This window comes from Babylonia areolata, chromosome 27 (assembly GCF_041734735.1).
Source record: "Babylonia areolata isolate BAREFJ2019XMU chromosome 27, ASM4173473v1, whole genome shotgun sequence".
Lineage (NCBI taxonomy): Eukaryota > Metazoa > Mollusca > Gastropoda > Neogastropoda > Buccinidae > Babylonia > Babylonia areolata.
Window position 1 is genome coordinate 31,366,777 of NC_134902.1, and position 19,057 is coordinate 31,385,833.

Below are 19,057 nucleotides of genomic sequence, written 5' to 3' on the forward strand. Positions count from 1 at the left end.
CAAACAATTTTTCTGATACATGGGAAACATGAAACAGACTTATATAAAAATAAAAAAAATAAAAAAATAAAAAAGATTTGCAACTCTGCAGCTGACAAAGAATATTTAAAAAAGAAAGAAAGAAAAGTCATTTATTCTTCTTCCGTCATAATTTATAGTTACAAGTGAGAATATCCAGCAGAGACTGAAACATTACTCTTAATGATTTATCCTTAAAAGCATAAGAGCAAAGTCATTGTGAACCACGAACTGACTTTCAAATAAGTAAGGGTTAAACTCTTGAAATATTTAACACATGCATGCAAACGCACACATACACACACAAAACACACACACACCACACAAAACACACGCAACACATACAGAGATTTCACCCTCACACACTCATAAAGTACCATAGAAACATCATCTTCATTTCTTTTCCTTTATTTTAATCAATTAGCCACATAAATAACACAGAGCTATATAGTTCAATTATATCTGTACAACGAGGCAATCTCATCATAAAATGCAAAGTATCTCATTTGTCCAGTTTGAGATCAGGCTGTCGAATGCGCTGTTCCATGTTACTATTCTGTGTATGTTCCTTCAGCATGTCAAGCACTTCATTGTTGTACTCTTCAGGGGCTTCCTTCACACCTGGAAAACCAGGTGCAAACCAGGTCATTTAGCAGTTAACACAGTAGCCTTCACATATCTGCAGCCACTGATACATGAACAACAGGTATAAGATAGGACACTTAGTAGTTAACAATGAGCCTTTATACCTGCAGAAACTGATACATAAACAGCAGGTGTAAAATCACAGAACATTACATATAGCAGTCTTTACAATGTTACAATGTAGCAACAGGTACCATGTACAAGATAGGAAACTTAGCAGTCATCACTCCTGCACCAAATCATTGTAACACATATATACTGTAAAGTTCGGTCTATTGAGCGCACTGGTATATATATAAGCCGTACCCACTAAATTTTGGAAAAAATTGAACTTCATACATACATAAGCCGCACTGGCTTATAAGCCGCACTTATTTCCAGTACCAGAACACATACTGATACAACAGAAAAGCTGTCAATACTGTAGTTTATGAAATAAACACAAGCCGGAACAACACAACGAAAAGCAAGTGAAAATACTGCTAGTGCCACAAAAAAATAAACAATGAAAATAAGATCCATAATTTAGGGATAGTCACATTTATTCAACGTCATCCTGCTCACTGAATCCACTGAAATCTTCGTCTTCAGTGTCCAAGTTAAAGAGAACCAGCACAGCTTCCTCCGCCATCTTGTCACTGACTTCAGCCTCGCTTTCACTTCATGAACATGAACGCAAAATGGAGGTCACTGCTGGTTCGCCACTTGCACTGTCATCTGCTAGGTTGATCGTCTTCAATTTGAAGGCTGCATCATAGGCATTACGCCGCATTTTCGGCATGATGAGGGTGTACGCTTGAGCAGAGTAGAACTGAATGCTGATCTGAATGCTTTAATGTGTGGGGATTTGATTTATAAAACGTGAACATTTAGCACACTATCCTGAAGCTCATCCAAAAATTCATGGACAGAAATCATGATTTTGTTGTGTTGAAGGGCAGCTAAGAATAGACAAGAACGTGACACCCCTGGGATCGTTAAAATCCTCAAATAAGCCGCATCATTGTATAAGCCACAGAGGTTGAAGCTGGGGTAAAAAGTCGCAGCTTATAGACCGTACTTTACAGTATATAAAAATGATGATAATCCTACTTACTTAAGAAATATCACGCAAACTGAATCCACTTAAAAAATCATGAATACTATAGTTCTTGAGACATGGTAGCAACAACCAAACAATAATGAAAATAACCATATAAACTTTTTAAAGAAGAAAAATCAACAGGTAAAATATCAATTCCAGATAGACACACGAAAGAAAAAATAACACCTCATTTCATCAATATCCTCGTACAGTTGTTTTTTTGTTTTGTCTTTTTCCAAAACATACAGACTGGACTGAAAGGCAGTAAGATATGGAATAAGAATATGAATGAAAGCAGAAGATCAAGACAGCTAAATTAGATTATGAGTGCAGGCATTTTCAAGGGTGAGATTCTTACTTGTAAAGCTGTGAGAACATTTCTGACCACCTATGTCCTAGCATGGGACCACATCTGTGACAAAACTGACAGCGTGGTTCAATACATGTGACCTCCATCATAAAATGAATTGGTTGTCACTTCTGGGTCATTTTCCGGTGTTTTTATTTTCCTTAACCTGTTCACTGCGGGGGGAATATAACTCCTACTGAAAGCTTCTGCCAGGGATTTTCTGTTAAAATGGGCATGAATCAACAGAAAAGATTCTACAGGCTACATTTACCGCCAAAAGTATGCAAATCTTTTTTTTTCTGAAAGTGAAAGGCAACTGATTATTGACTGAACCTCCTACTAAAAGCACTTTTAAAATAATATCAGATCATGATTCTGAGTTTATTGAACATGGAAGTAAATCTATTTTATGCCATATAAGTTTGCTCTTCTTGATTACACAAAACATAGCTCTATCACTGCAAATGTTTCAACAAAAGACAAAAATAGCAACACAAACAAGCACACACACAAAAAAAAAAAAAAAAAAAAAAACAGAAAAAAACACCAAATGAATTCATGGAGTCCAAGGTGTTTGTAACTGAATGAAAATAACAATCAGCCCCCCACACCCACCCCCCTAACCACCCTCTCCTCTTCCTCCCCATCCACTTCCCTTCCTTGGTATACCTTTGATGCTCTCATTGCACTCACCTTTTCTCTTTCCCACACCCACTCACTTAGCCGCACCCTCACAAGATACATGCAAAATCTTTGACTTTACCCTGTGATGTGTCACTATCTGTATCGGTATAAATCTCAGAACAATCAATGTGTGTATAATCTGGTCATCAAAATAGCCTTTGCATCCCAGAAACACAAACCAGACTGCTTTTTATCATCTGCTTTGTATGAGCCAACTGGCTTTGCTCGCTGATTTGATTGGCAGCTGGTCAACTCATTGAGCCACATATCATACCACATGCCACATTAGGCCTGTGTTCATGTGTATTCATGACAGAAATAGTCTTCTTCTGGGTTTGACAACAGTCCTGATGCCTTTTCCATTTCTGGCTGAAGGAAAATATTTAGTAAAGCCCAATGACAGGTCAACCATGAGCATAATTCTTGATCAACTGCAAAACCATGAAACATAATTTCAACTCATTTTGTGATGGAGGCTTACATAATATATTGTGTGCACATACCAGTCATCCAGTAGTAGATTTCCCAGTCGTTGGATGGTTTGTTAATCAGAGTGTCATACATCTTCAGCTGAGGAGCTGTGAGCTTGTCAAGAAACTGTCCTGCAAAGGTGCTGCAATCAAAATGGAAAGTAAACTTTTTTCCCCCATCGAAATAAACTGTTTTGGAATATTGTTTCTTAGTACACACAAGGATAACATAGAGCAAATTTGATTTACATGTATCTAAAAATCCTATTTACACATTCAGATAGGAACCTACAAAGGAAACCATGTAAAATGATAGATGAAAAAACTACACATACATACTTTTCTTTTTCTTTCTTTTCTTTCCTAGAAAGAAAAAGGCAATAGAGCAATATAATGTTTATCATTTAATCTCAACATTTCTTAACTTAACATGTCTATTTCACATCTCATCAAGAGCCACATTAGAATACTATTAGAGATTTGTAATAAAGCCAGCCAGTCATCATTTTCAATTTTAGTGTCAGATTTTAGAGTTCAGAACTGTTAAATTCTGGAAGCTTTACTTTTTGATGAAATTAAAAATAAAGATTGCTATCTGCAATATAAATTATAATGTAACAAAATATTTTACTGGACTGATTATGTTTGTCACTGCTAAATTAACTTTTTTTAAATGTTTTCATTTGACTTAGGATTACTCTCACATTTAAATGTTATTGGAATACTTCATTTTGAGTCAACTGATAAATTATAACAAAAGTGAATGAATAAATAAATTAATTTATCAATAAATAAAAAAAACAGTCACTGAGTCAGTAAGTTAAGCTAAACCTAATGCAAATGTTGCTCACCTCAGCAAAAGACCGTTCTCCAGCATCCCTCTCTTTCTGCTTTGGTAGAGAAGCCGGGATCGCATCAAGTCAATGTCCTCTCCAGTTCTCTCCTGATACTTGGGCAGTGGTGGTTCTGTGTCTGCTGTGTACAAGGTTGGGTCTGATGGTTCTGAAGAGTACAGGCATCGCAACGTACCTGTTCTTATCTGATTAGTAATCTGGAGAAAAAAAACAACAACAAAAAAACATATAATCAAACTTTAAGATGAAAAGTGTAAACTGTAACTGCTAGCTAATACTACTGAAAACATGGAACTAGGTGAAAATTTATTACAGCTGTTAGGCACATATAATTAAACTTTAAGATGAAATGTGTGAACTGTAAGCTCATACTATTAAAATGAAACTAGAAAAATACATTACAAATTACAACTTTCCTTTAAATTCAAGATTTCCAAACCCTTCCATTTTTACTTTGCACCCATTCAGTGTATCGAACTGTACTAATCATCAGTACTGACCAGTTGTGGAGTACAATGTTGTGTGGTTTCTCTCTTAATCTTTCCCCCCCTCTATCCAATTCTTAACTCATTGCATCTGCTTCAGAATGATCGACAGTGAATGATAATTCAGGAAGGAGAGAAGTATACACTGTAAAAAGAATCGGGCCTAAAACAGATCCTTGAGGGACAGTGTTTGACTTACAGATTCAGACTGGCAACTGTCAGAGCCTCACTTTCCATTTTATCTTAAGTGATTGATTAGAAAATCCATGCAGTTTACAGTATATCTACTATAGTACTAATGCAGAAAATTAAAACCTAGCAATTTACGGACCCTAAATTCAGTAAATTTTAGAGTCGGTCGGTACTACCTGATGAAATGCTTATTTTAAAAAATGCATTATACTTTTATAGTTAATACTGTATGTTTTACAAAAAAAAAAAAAAAAAATGCAACTGACAATAAAAAGATGATCTGTCGATTGTTTGCTTAGTCAGGCCTTGAGAAAAAAAAAAAAGGTGAATAAATAATAGATACGCTTACATAAATAAATAAATAAATCTGCATGCCAGCAGATTCATGTATGCAAATCTACATGTTTTTAAAAAAAAAAAAAAAAAAAAAAAAGGAAGAGATCTATGCCTGACCCAACACAGTGTATGAGTGCAATTGTGCATAAGATATGCAGGGGCGCACGCACACACACAAATATTCAAGAGATAATATGTACAATATGTGTGTTTGTGAAAGTGCATATTCACATGTGAATGTTACTATGTATGTGGGGGTGGGTGTTTGTGTGTGTCTTTGTGACTTCACTGTAGTACTTTTCATTTTCATTTCTCTGTGTCAGTGTATTTGAATATGACGTATAAAACGTCAACTTGATCTTGATTAAGTTGACAGGTACACATCACAGAATCCAGTTGATTGGCGTATATTGCAACAGGTGGGGGCACTGGTAAGTATGGCCAGCTCCTTGAAAATTTATTTGAGCTTTGAAGCTTGTTAGTAATGTTACAGAGCCTGTGTGGACTGTGAAGTCACTGAAGGCATTCAGCCCCAAACAGTTCGTTGAAAAAAAAGAGGTTTTGAACTGTTCCGTCTTTAAGGGCTGGATGGAGAAGCAACTGCTGCTGTTAAGTGTTAGTACTGTTACGTGCAGTTATAGATCTGTCCATCATGTTGGTCGAGTGATAGTGATATAAATTGTTCGACCGTATGATTATCGGCCTGCTTTGTCTTTGAGGTTTAACTTAAAGAGAAAAAAAAAAATTGCATGGCATCGCAGCCGGTACTAACCCCTCAACCACCTTAAGGAAAAGATCAGCCGCAGTCGTTTCCGATGGGTTGGGAGATTCATTCTCTGTGTACGACTTGAAGTGTGTCCGAGTAGTTAGAAAACACTTTAATGGGTTTTCTGCATTGCCAGGGGTGAGAGATCGATAGTGACGAGCAATGAAGCAGACTACACATCCCTGAACTCGCTCCCATGCATTTTCAGCATTGATGTCTTTCTGGGCGTGAGGTCCCAGACACAGAGACAGTGGCACGGAACTGAGATAAACGTTGCGCTTACATCCTGTGGGGCAGTGACGGAGGCGCTAAGGAATCTCAGAGTGATGCCTGCTTTCATTGTGGAAGTTAAAATGAACAGAATTAACAATAATACTCACGGCATTTTTAGTATTCCTTGAGACGATACGAAAGACGTGCGCCATTGTACTTGTTTTCTCCTTGGCTTACATAAATAATATGTAAGAGTTGTCCTTCGTGACGATGTCCTTAAAACCGAAAGTGACTATTACTAAATACCGGAATTCAACAAAAGACACAGAAAACTTCGATATGCTGGTGTTACGAAACCTTTCACTTAAGTTTGTACGGGCATGGGAGGAGTTGAGGGGGGCACGTGAAAAGCGGAAAAATATCGTTACCCACGTTTCTTCTGTTTCAAAGCAGGTTCATAGGCAGGGGTTCCGGTTCCGGTTCCGGTTCGAGTGGACTGAGTAAAATTTTTCTCTCCTTATTTTTGGCAATAATTATATATTTTTCCATTAAAAAAAAACACCCTAAACTATTCAAAAATAATCAAATTAAGATATTGTATCAATTCAAACAATGTTTAAAGGACATTTTCAACCGGACTAGTTCTGTTTGCAAACGAAACTCGCCACAAGACTTGTAAGTTGCTCACAAACGTACTCAGCGAAGCTCGGCCATCAAACTTCTCAAGGCTTTCTCAGGCAGCATTCCACCATCAAAGCTCATGCTTCGCCCTTCGCCTGCGCCCTCATTGTTGGACTGGTGAACAGCTGTTCCTGGACTTCTTCAATCACACAAACACATGATTTTGACTGTGAGTACACCTATTTTATTTCTCTTGGACATATCCCTTGCAAAATGGTTATTCTCATCACACCACCACTGATGACATTATCATCACCCTTGCATCAATCACCACCATGTCTAAACGATATTGTCCCGGCTGTGCTTGTCTCTTCATCCATCACTCATGATATCCTACACAACCTTAACACTTTGCTGCCTTCTGGTAATCGTCCCTGCTACTCGCACGTTGGACTGGCTTATGGCAACTGGTCCTCTCAGCATCACTAATGGCTCGAACATACCCACCACAAATAACTCTTCTGTTGCCCCCTGTGGGATATGTGACAGAACTGTGGGTTGGGATGACCGCAGCGTGGAATGTGAGACTTGCGGGAGGTGGTTCCATGCATCCTGCCAGAACATTGATACTCGGACCTATATTGACGTTGGAGCTTCTGATGTTAGCTGGCATTGTGAACTTTGCCAATCACCAAATTACAGCACTGTGGCTTTCGATCTTCACGGTGTGGAACAGGAAATATACAGACACAACTCTGCTGCAAACCACTCAGGCTTTACCTTTCACTCAGATGACTCTTTTCACCATCTCCACTGCTCTTTGACTCGTCAGAGTCAACAGAACAAAAATTCAAACCGCCCTCTCCACATCCTTACTGTAAATTTTCAGTCAGTCGTCGGAAAATTGGCTGAGATCAGCTACCTCCTCCAAAGTCTCTGCCTGGACATTGTCCTCGGCACTGAGACATGGCTGTGCCCAGAAATTGCCTCCAATGAGATCTTCCCTCCTACATTCAAAATCTTCAGGAAGGATCGAAACAGGAATGGAGGAGGCGTCCTCATTGCAGTTGCCAACAACCTTGTCAGCTCGGAGGAGCCCAGCCTTGACAGGCCTGACTGTGAGATCCTGTGGGCCAAGATCAAGCTCACCGGGGGCAAGAGGGATTTGCCGATCAGCAGCTACTACCGCCCACCCAGCAGCGACACTACAAGCCAGAGGAAGATGGCAGAGTCAGCAAGATTTACAAGTGAGGCAAGAAATGCATCGTTGTACTTGGCAGTGACTTCAGCCTCCCTGGATGGGATTGGAAGAAGAAGGTGCTGAAGAAAGGGGCACCTTATCCACGTCTACACCAGGAATTCAGGGACATCATCGCTGACCTTGGCATGGACCAGATTGGCGAGAAGCCCGCCAGAGGAGACAACATCCTCGACATGCTGATAACCAACCTTCCCAACATGTTCCCCCGTATTGAAATTGTACCCGGCCTCTCTGACCATGACATAGTGTATTCAGAGCTCCAGATTAACGCCACCCACGCCTATCAGACGGTGCGCCTTGTTCCCTGCTACGGCAGAGCTGACTGGGACGGCCTCCGGAAGGCAGCACAGGAGCTCACCAACACCATCCTTCATACCTATTCCAACTCGCCGGACACTGAAGCAATCTGGACAGCCATCAAAACAGGCATCAACGAGTGCGTTGAACAGTTCGTTCCGCACAAGAAGCTCGGCCAGAGGAGAAATCCACCATGGATAGACTACCAGATGCAAAGGCTCATCAGACGCAGAGACAGAATTCACAAGAAAATGAAAAGAACTGGCAGACAAGACCTCTATGATGCATTTAAGTCACTCAAGAGACAGGTGCAGGAAAGACTCAGGAACCAGTACTGGAAATGCATCCAAGGCCTCATCTTTGAAGAACAGCCTGAGCAGTCCATCCCTACAAAACGCTTCTGGACATTCATTAAATCCAGACAGAATGAAAATTCTGGCATTTCGCCCCTGAAAGAAGCAGGAAGACTGGTCACCAGTGACAAAGAAAAAGCTGAAATATTTAACCGCCAGTTCCAGTCTGCCTTCAGCAGTAAGGAACACTTCAGTGATGAAGAGTTCAGGGACAGATGTCCCATGCCACCACGTGATCCTCAGCAGCCCCTGTTAAAGCAGGTACACGTCACGACTGCCGGCGTCGAGAGACTTCTATGTAACCTCGACCCTTTCAAGGCATGCGGCCCAGACGGGATCAGCCCCCGTGTCTCGAGAGAGCTAGCGATGGAACTAGCCCCATCGCTCACACTATTATACCAGGCATCCCTCGACTCTGGGGTTGTCCCTGTTGACTGGAAGACTGCCAACGTGTGTCCTGTCTTCAAGAAAGGGGAACGATACAATGCAGAAAATTACAGACCCATCTCCCTGACAAGTATTCGTGCAAGCTCCTGAGCATATACTGGTCAGCAAGATCATGGCGTACTGCGAAGAGCACCAGATTCTCTGCACGGAACAGCACGGATTCCGGAAGGGTCGCTCATGCGAAACGCAGCTACTTGGCTTCGTGGACGAAGTCTTACTTGTCTTCGATTTCTCGAAGGCCTTCGACAAAGTAAACCACAGCCTCATGACCCATAAGCTTCGACACTACGGCATCATCGGGAACATCATCACCTGGTCCTCAGTGATAGGAAGCAGTCGGTCGTTGTCAATGGTTCCAGGTCAGAGCTTGCTCCAGTAATCTCAGGAGTCCCCCAGGGTTCCGTCCTTGGGCCGAGCCTGTTTCTACTCTACATCATTGACCTACCGACCGGACTGTCCGCCAGGGCCAGGCTCTTTGCTCATGACACTGCCTGCCACAAAGACGTCAAGACAGCCGAAGACCAAGAGGAGCTGCAAGTGGATGTGGACACCCTAGCTTCCTGGGAACAGCATTGGAAAATGTCTTTCCACCCCCAGAAATGCTCCAAAGTCCATATGACCCGCCGCCGGACAACTCGGGAACACAGTTACCAACTTCACGGCCACCGACTCTAGGAAGAGACCCAGGTCAAGTACCTCGGCATCACACTCACTAAGGACCTGAAGTGGGCTCCGCATATCTACAGCATCACCAACAAGGCAAACCAGACACTAGGCTTTGTGCACCGCAACATCAAGGTGCCCAGTACGATCATCAAGACCGCAGCCTACAGGGCCCTCGTCCGCCTACCCTTGAGTATGCCAGCTGTGTGTGGGATCCCCACACCACTGAAGACATTAACACCATCGAAAAGGTGCAGCGTAGAGCAGCTCGCTGGGTCTCACACCGCTTCCGCCAAACCTCCAGTGTGGACGACATGCTCCTTGACCTGGAATGGCCAACGCTGCAAGCCAGACAGAGTCGTGCGAGACTCATCATGTTCTACAAGGTGCACAACAGCCTCGTACAGGTTGATTCCAAATACCTCTCCTCTGTCAGCCGCCTCACCCACATAACTAGAAAGTCCCACCCCCTGCAATACGACATTCCATCCAACAGGACACAGTACCGGCAGATGATATTCTTTCCAAGAACCATCCCGGAATGGAACAACTTGCCCACTGAAGCCGCCACTGCGCCATCTCTGGCAGCCTTCCTGGCCAGGGTGGCAAACCTCTGACCAGCTCCAAACAACAGTAAACTACCCCCCCACCCACACCCCCTCCCCACAAATCCTCCTAATCCTGTTAAACTTAGAACTAATTAAAACAGCCCACTCGGAACCACCCTCCGGAAAAGAATTTGTGTAGCAGATTCATCGACAAGTCGATGTTGGCTACCCATCCAAAAGAAGAAAAAGAATCAGTGGTTTCGAAGCGAATTCGACTGTGAATGGAAAATATAAGTTCGACTGGCTTTCAACCACATACAATAAATACACGAAAAGGGATGGTATTCCCTTGAAGTTCTAGATCCGTTCCTATCTACCTTCCATCTGGCTGGGAAACGGTCGGAAACTGCCGTTCCGGATCTCTCAGACTGACACTGATATGGGCCACTCACGGTGAACTCAGTCAAAACGAAGCTAGAATAGAAAAATATATAATATAATAATAATATAAATATGCCAAATGAAACACTTTCAAAAATAGCGAGCTAGGAACTTATTTTCGTATGCATTCTCTCATCCATCACTCAGGTTTTGCAGGATTAATAATGTGCATGCAATAATGCGCTTGAGCCCTAATATAATCTGATGAATTGGCAGTAATAAAAACAGCCGATCGAAGCCCTTCTCAAATTATTATGTTTAGATAATAAAATGAATAAAAGAAAAAGACTAAGTAACTAGTTACCCTATCTCCGCAGATTCAGTTGTTGTTTTTTCTGTAAAGAGACAAATTTAATGCGCAGTATGCCTACGTTCAGGCTCTGTTCAAGTACCTATACATCAAAATTAATTCAGTTCAACAATACCCCGAGAGTTTTCAGCAAACTAATTCCTATGCCAGTTCCAGGCATTGCGTTATTCACATCAGGCCTGTCTGACTCTGGCAATGTGCTTTGGGATAAATTCCACTTGGTGGCTCAGTCAAAGAGCTCTCAAATTTGAATACATTATACTGAATAACTGACATTCATCAACAGTACTCATGCACAGACAGGCCTAAATGCATGCTAGAATGGCCCAGACAGTCTGTTTTCACTCTCCCTTTTTATTTTAAATTGTATTCTGGATTATTGTTTCGTTATTCTAGTTGCCACATTGCCCTCAGTTCTGAGAACTAATATGATATACACACGATTTTCATGTTTACGATAGTGAATTGTACGCAGCTACACATAATAACACAGTCCCCGCTTCGCTCCCTCTGCCCCTTCCTCCATATATCACCCATAGAATTATTTTATATATGTATGTCAGTGGTATCAGCCGCATGAAAGTAACAGCTAGGTGATGTCATTAAAGACGCACAGCTGAGATACCGATAGACATACAGACACTCAGTCATGCGTACAGAAGATCGAGGGGCTAAACTTCTCAACTCGCCCGACTTCGTAGACTAACGTAATTCTTGTCACACACTGATAGCTGGTGGTGCATTGGAGTGTCCAATTTCACCGTGAAATTCACCTTTGTTAAGCTGTAAGCAATGATAATGTGGGTTGGAAAAAAAAAGATAATTGAATTGATAGTGATAGTGATCGCGGCGATGATGATGAACGACGACAATGATAATCATGATTACGTTATCGCATGATTCATGATTCACTATTTAAGTCTTCCAAATAACAAGGAAATTAATTTTATCAGTAGTACACCTGGTTGGCTTCACTATGATCAGGTCATGACCGAATGCTCCATTTCTAAATGGGTCACAACATTTACAATTACATACGTGTATTAATTCTTGACTGACGCTCTCTCTGTCTCTGTCTCTGTCTGTCTGTCTCTCCACACACACACACACACACACACACACACACACATATATATATATATATGTATGTATATATGTATGTATGTATGTATGTATGTGTATAAGACGCAGAAACAAAGACAACATGACCTGAGGACAACGGCATGCTCTAAGAGAACTACGGAGACTACCACTGGCTCACAGTGTTGCGTGTAGGTTTGCTGACAAATCAGGAAACACTGTCATCACTCCTTTGGATAAAGATGACAGTTTGATCCTTGAGAAACTAAAAACAAACTGATTACCTTGACATTATTCCAGTTAACCCTACGGACGACACTTGCAGAGTTATCAAGACCTGGGCGGATAAGTGGAAGTGCCAAGGACACCTGGAAGAAGACATAGTGAAATATGTAACGGACCTCAACGAGACATGGACATTGCAAACCCCTAATCAAACAAAACACCGTCCTACCTAACACGTCTTTTGTTATCTCAAAAGTTGTGCAACAGGCCATGTCATATCTGGTCTCACATCTACCGTACCAAGTGTTGGACAGCAAAGAATTTCTTGCTAAATTCCTCTACATCAACGACGCAGTAGCCCCACTGCCAGAAAACGCTTGTTTGTAGTGCGTGATGTTATTTCTCTATTCCCAACTGTCAACAACAAAATGGGAATACCTGCTACCTGCCAGATGTTAGAGAAGTACTCCAGTCCATTGAATTTACCAACTCAGTGCATTATGGAGGCTCTGCAAATTTCACTGGATTTCAACGCCTGTCAGTACACATCGCACGATGGGACAACCACATTTGCAACACCAAACCACGGAACGGCAATGGGACCACCACATTCATGTGATTATGTGGACGTATTCATGGGGCAACTTGATGCTAAGCTGGTTGATACTTGTCCTGTACCACTCCTCTCATCCCTCATCCCATCAGAGCAGCAGGATGACTTCAGGCGTTTGTACTGGAGCAGGTATGGGGATGATGGAATCACTATCATGTTAGATCCTGCTCATGTGGGAGTCTTTGAAAATCACTTAGTCTCTGAACCCACCAAACATTCAGTGGATGGTTTCATGTGGAAAAACAACATCTTACCTTAATATTAGCTTGTCTGTGCCTGAGGGAACGATAGTGACATATGTATACAGCAAGAGTTCTCACAGTTCTGTACAGTGAAGACGACCTGCTTGAGCGTAGAATTGATGAGTATGCCCGCTACTTTGTCTTGGCAGGTTGGAATTTTGACAAGGCAAAATCTGATCTAGTGAAAGGTACCAGAAGAGACAGGAGAGAACTGTTGATTGCCACCAGAAAAAACAGAAACTGGCTTGGATCACTACATTTGATCCACGATTCCATTCCAAATCAGAAATCATCACACGTAACACCCATTTACTCTGCGCTGACTCCCCAAACAAAGAATTTTCCAAAAAAACCCTGATAATTGCAGCAGACAGACGCCGCAGAAACCTGGGCAGTATGTACAAATCCACTGTCCCCAGGCGGTTTGTGGTTCATGACCCTAACAACATCCGAGGCTTCTTCAAATGTAAGGCACCTCGCTGTAACACCTGCAGTCATGGCCACTTCACAGACCATGTCATTTCTCCTTGGGATGGAAGGCGCTGGCAGATCAACCAACACCTCTCCTGCACCACGCCAGACTTGGTCAGTCTATTGACCTGCAGACTGTACCCTGAGGCACAATATGTGGGATGCTGCTACGATCTTAAGAGGAGATGAGCAAACCACAAAAGCGACTGCAGACTGAGGGAAGGCATCAAGTGTTCGGTCGCTGCCCATGTTTCTTCCACCCCTCACCCTTCTGACGACAACCTCAGCTTTTTACAGGTGACAGCGTTGGAGCAGGTCAACAAAGTGGAGGAGCTGAAAAGAAGAGAACTGTTCTGGATATGTAACCTTGGGATGGTTTTTGTTGGACTGAACACGAGAAGCGACATCCATGGGTTTTCGTTTGAACCCTGAATTCGTGGAGTTACCAGTCCGGTTTGTCGTGGTGGTGGTTATACACTATCACTGAGATACAGAGAGAGAGAGACGTATATAGACAATTGATGGAATATTTAGCGTATGATATATTTACGTAGTAGAAGACGTCATGGTAGAGCAGAAAGATGACGTAAAAAAATAACATTACGTCACCTATATGAGCCTGCAGGGTGGCAGTGAAAATTCAGATTTTTTTTTTTGTTTGTTTTTTGTTTTGTGTTTTTTTTAAACAAAATCTGTGTATTTTCAACGTTTTTTTTCTGCCCCATCATCTGCACCGTTTCAGTGGCATTGCTCCCATGCCTCCCACTTAGAGATTTCCCCATACACGGCCACACCCGGGTTCTTCCGTCACAGTTGCAGCGTCAGCAGTCCACAGGAAACCATCGATGTTGGGTCGCCAGGAGGCTACACACCAGAGGAGACTGCAGGGACTTTTTAACAAAAAAGAAAATGTCTCTCAATAACCACCTTGAGCAGAACATGGCAAGAAAAAACAGACAAATAGATAAAACAAACGTTGTAAAATTGTTTTCAAATCTGCTCTTTAAAACTATGACACAGCCCATGGAGGCCAGTTGCAAGGAATAAAAAATCCCGGAAAAAAAAAAAATAATGTGCGTGCGTGCGTGTGTGTGTATGTGTGTGTGTGTGTGTGTGGAGAGAGAGAGAGTGCTCTGGGTTAAACGTGTTGAAAATAAAGCTGCTGGATTACGTGTGACATACAATCCCGTATTTACATATGTATATCAAATTTCAACACACACACACACACACACACACACACACACACACAATATATATATATATAATTTAGATGGTGTGTCGGGTTAAATGGCGTGGGGTAAACAGAATAACAGCCGGTGTACGTGTGACATACAATCCCAAACTCAAGATAAAGCGGACAGATGTCACGGTGTTCCTCAGCAAGTCAGTGAACTCGGTTATCCGCGAGTATTACGTTGGCGGAATGCAGGCTGGGGGCAGGCGTACGTGTGACTTCAATTTAAATGTTCATAAAACCAAGATCTGGCAACAGAATTTTTTCAAGTGCATAGTTCTGCAGCGAACATTTGTTTCAATATTTTTACCAGCCAGGCCCCGCAGTCAGCAAAACGTCCGACACGACAACCACCGAAAGCTTTATAAATAGTCTTATCCTCCAAAATCAACATTATATTAAAGCGAAATATTTTCGGCTTCTTCTTCTTAAACTTGTCCGTCATCAAATGTCATAAGCCGAATAAAACCCATAAAAAGGGGGAAAATCTTTACCTAACCGTATGATTGTGTATTGTGTATATCACAAATATTAAACTGAGAGTTGAGACAAATCCATATACGCTACATCACATCTGCCTAGCAGATGCCTGGCCAGCAACGTAACCCAACACGCGCTCAGTCAGGCCTTTAGGGAAAAAATGGATGTCATTAAATTTCCTTTCTGTAAACGAGAATGTACATCAGATCAAAAGGTCTATGGAAAATAAAACCCCTTCTGTGCATTTTTTTTTTCTTCAAAATTTCGACTGAATCTGCGACAAGCACAACCAATTTTACTTTAAAGGACCTTTAAATACTGTTCCGCTGCCATTATCTCAGTCTAAAATTTTATGTGTCAACCACCAAGCAACCCCCACTCCTTCCCCCGACCTTCACCCGAAGAACATGAGTGGTAATTTTAAGTGGGTAAACCCCCTCCGTTCATATAACGCAGCCCTGATAATTTTTTATTTATTCAGTCACGTCCGACACTATAGTATCTGTGTTATTCGAGGTTTGGAGGTGTTGGGTCATCACATTGGTTTTGTGCATTCAAATCGTACGTCTAACTGGCCAGAACTGACACAGAAATGGAAGAGGACCACACAAAAACTGGGGGCACAAGTCACCAACTGCTGGTGACATCACCAGCAGAGGACAAAGAAGACCATGAACTTGAACAGACAGACACCGAAAAACACCAACTGGACGATGTTTTGTCCTCAATGAAATTCGGCCTGTATCAGATTCAGATGCTTGCACTGGTGGGGGGAGGTTATTTCGCCGTTTGTGCAGAGTTCATGCTCTTCGTCTTTCTCAGCTCCCCTGTCAGAGCAGAATGGAACTTGGCCGATTACGAGTTTCCATGGCTACCGTTCAGTTCTGGGGTGGTTGGAATCGTCGGAGGGTTCGTGTTCGGAACTGTCAGTGACCGATTCGGAAGGCGTGTTCCGTTCATCGTTGGAATGACGTGTGTGGCTGTGTTCGGGTTGGCATCGGCCTTTGCCAGGTCCTTTCCATTGTTCATCGCTTTTCGATGTGTTGTTATCTTCGGGACGGCTGCATTCAAGTGTGTGGGATTCGTGCTATTGCTTGGTAAGTATATAGATAACTGTATATGGTAGATATAGATAATTGTGTGTGTGTGTGTGTGTGTGTGTGTGTGTGTGTGTGTGTGTGTGTGTGACTTACTTTTGCGCTTTTACTGCTGCAGCTGCTGTTGCTGAAGACTACTACCAAAAACTGAAAATGTTGCTGCCACTTCTGTTGTTTCTACTGTTACAGCTGCAATTAAAACTACAACCGAAAACTAAAACTGCTGCTGCTCATACTATTGTTTGTACTGCTGCTGCGAAAGTTATGTAACTAAAATTGAAACTGCTAATTCATACTAATGATGCAGCATTCATTCTATCATGAATATCCCACTACTTCTACAAGTAAAGTGCAGTTGCTGCTGGTAGTACTAACCTGTAGCCACTCTGCTGCTACTACTGTGTACTGAAGAATGATAATTATTACCACAAAAACTACTCCTGTCACATACACGCTGCTGCATCTACTTCGTGTACTATTTCTAGCTTGTGTCCTGCAGAATTCCTACCACGAGAACGCCGTGGTACGGTGATGGTGGTGGTGACCCTGTGCGGGGCCCTGGGGGCTGTGCTGGTTGCCTCCCTTGCCTGGGCCATGCTGGAGTCCTTGGGGTGGCGCTGGTTCGTGGGCACGTGCTCCGCTCCTGCCTGGCTGGTGCTGGCCATGGCTCTATGCCTCCTGAAGGAGAGTCCCAGGTTCCTCTTCGCCTCGGGCCAAGCGGAGAAAGGAGCCAAAGTTCTCCGTGCAGTCGCGGACCGAAATAAAGTCTGCCTCGTGCAAGGTCAGGGAATTTGAATGGGTTTTTAGTTTGTTTTTGTTTGTGTTTTTTTGTTGTTGTTTTTTTGGTTTGCTTTTTTTCTTTCCTTTTTCCTTGTCTTTCTTTCTTTTGTGGGGGAAGGGGGGAGACGTGGTGCGGGGATGCGTAGGTGCCTTTTTTTTCTTTTCTTTTATCTCTCTCTCTCTCTCTCTCTCTCTCTCTCTCTCTCTATATATATATATATATATATATAGTGTGTGTGTGTGTGTGTGTGTGTGTGTGTGTGTGTGTGTTGATATTGTTTTGTGTGATCGTTTGTTGTTTAGTTATTCATTCCATTGTTGATTTGGTTGGTAACATAAATGTGTTGATTAATTTCTTTTTCTTAAATAAGAACATTGTTCATTGGTATAAGCCGTTCTTTTGATGTAAACCATTGTGCGTATGTGTTTTGTGCGCGCACACGTGCGTGAGTGTGTCTCTTGGGACCAATGCTGAACGTATTTTGTCACGTGACTGATGATCAAGCTGTCACTTGATGGCTGAATTTGTTCCTGTGACAGGTGACATTCTCTGCCCTCCAAGCGAACAGCGTGGAGATCTCCGTCAGCTGTTCTCCGGGGTCTTGCTGTGGCAGACTGTCCTCCTGTCTCTAGTGTGGTTCCTGCAATCCACCGGCTTCTGGGGAGTGACCACCTATCTGCCCGAGTACATGGCCACCCGGGGTGTCAACCCCTACCTCAACATGTTCTCGGTCTTCATCGGAGAGATCCCTGGTCTGATCCTGGCCATGGTTCTCATCGAAAAACGAAGTATCGGAAGAATCAACTGTCTCAGAATGTTTTCGTCCATCACGCTTGTTGCTCTGGTGGCGTTCGCCTTCGTCCCTCTGCACCAGTTGAAGACGGTCTTCGCCATTGTGGTGTTTTTCAGCATGGTGCCGATTTACTCTGTGCTGAACACCTTCACCCCAGAAGTGTACCCGACCCACATTCGTAGCATCGCTATGGGGTGGGTGAACGTGGTGATGGAAATCCCCGGGTTGATAACCCCGTTTGTTGGGGAGCTCCTGTTGTCCAGTTCCATCGAGTGGTTGTACCCAGTGGTCTGGGCCTCCGTGTTCGCTGCTCAGCTTGCCGTCACTCTGGGCTTGGGGAAGGAAACAGCTGGGCAGAATTTGGAGGATGGAGTTTCCGGGGATAAGCCAGCTACGACAGGTCTTATGATCTCTGGGGAGAATTTAGAGGATGGACGTTCATAATAATAATACTAATAATGGATACTTGTATAGCACACTATCCAGAAATCTGCTCTAGGTGCTTTACAAAAACGCTTTGTTAACATAAAACATTACATCTATGTTACATACACACACCAAAATGTGACTACACACACACATACACACACACACAGCGCGCGCGCGCGCGCGCACACACACACACACACACACACACTCTGCATACATACATTTTAACATACATGTGTATCTAACAGTTACCCTAACACATACGCACACATAGGCAGGCACAAACGTACATAAACGCACGCACACACAATACACATTCATATACATGTATGTAGTTATGTACACATACATATGTATATACACATAGCCAAGCACAGCTGACGCAAATGAAGTGGACCTGCCACATTTTTACTGCTGATGGAAAAGGTGAGTTTTGAGACGAGATTTAAAAGATGCGAGGGAATCAGAATGACGGAGGTTATCAGGGAGCTTGTTCCACGTCTTTGGCAATTGAAAAGAAAACAATCTGTGTCCATAGGCCTTACTTCTGACGCGAGGTATCCTGAGAAGTC

General features: G+C 42.7%; 2 protein-coding genes across 3 annotated transcripts; one reads left to right on the forward strand and one right to left on the reverse strand.

Annotated features, from left to right (window-relative positions):
- Positions 1 to 410: 410 nt before the first annotated feature.
- Positions 411 to 6,411, reverse strand: LOC143301011 (succinate dehydrogenase assembly factor 2, mitochondrial-like). Its single transcript, XM_076614999.1, has 4 exons — positions 6,264 to 6,411; positions 4,102 to 4,301; positions 3,284 to 3,393; positions 411 to 639 (listed from the first exon to the last, which is right to left on the reverse strand). The coding sequence occupies exons 1-4, from the start codon at positions 6,306 to 6,308 to the stop codon at positions 521 to 523; spliced, it is 474 nt and encodes a 157-aa protein (XP_076471114.1). The 5' UTR covers positions 6,309 to 6,411; the 3' UTR covers positions 411 to 520.
- Positions 6,412 to 6,592: 181 nt separating this feature from the next.
- LOC143301275 (synaptic vesicle 2-related protein-like) lies at positions 6,593 to 18,690 on the forward strand. 2 transcript variants are annotated; one of them, XM_076615449.1, is made up of 4 exons: positions 6,593 to 6,946; positions 15,965 to 16,482; positions 16,982 to 17,263; positions 17,803 to 18,690. In XM_076615449.1, exons 2-4 carry the CDS (start codon positions 15,978 to 15,980, stop codon positions 18,498 to 18,500), a joined length of 1,485 nt encoding a protein of 494 aa, XP_076471564.1. In that variant the 5' UTR covers positions 6,593 to 6,946; positions 15,965 to 15,977; the 3' UTR covers positions 18,501 to 18,690. The 2 variants fall into 2 exon arrangements, with proteins under 2 accessions (XP_076471564.1, XP_076471566.1); XM_076615451.1 differs by having other exon boundaries at positions 15,976 to 16,482.
- The last annotated feature ends 367 nt before the right edge of the window (positions 18,691 to 19,057 follow it).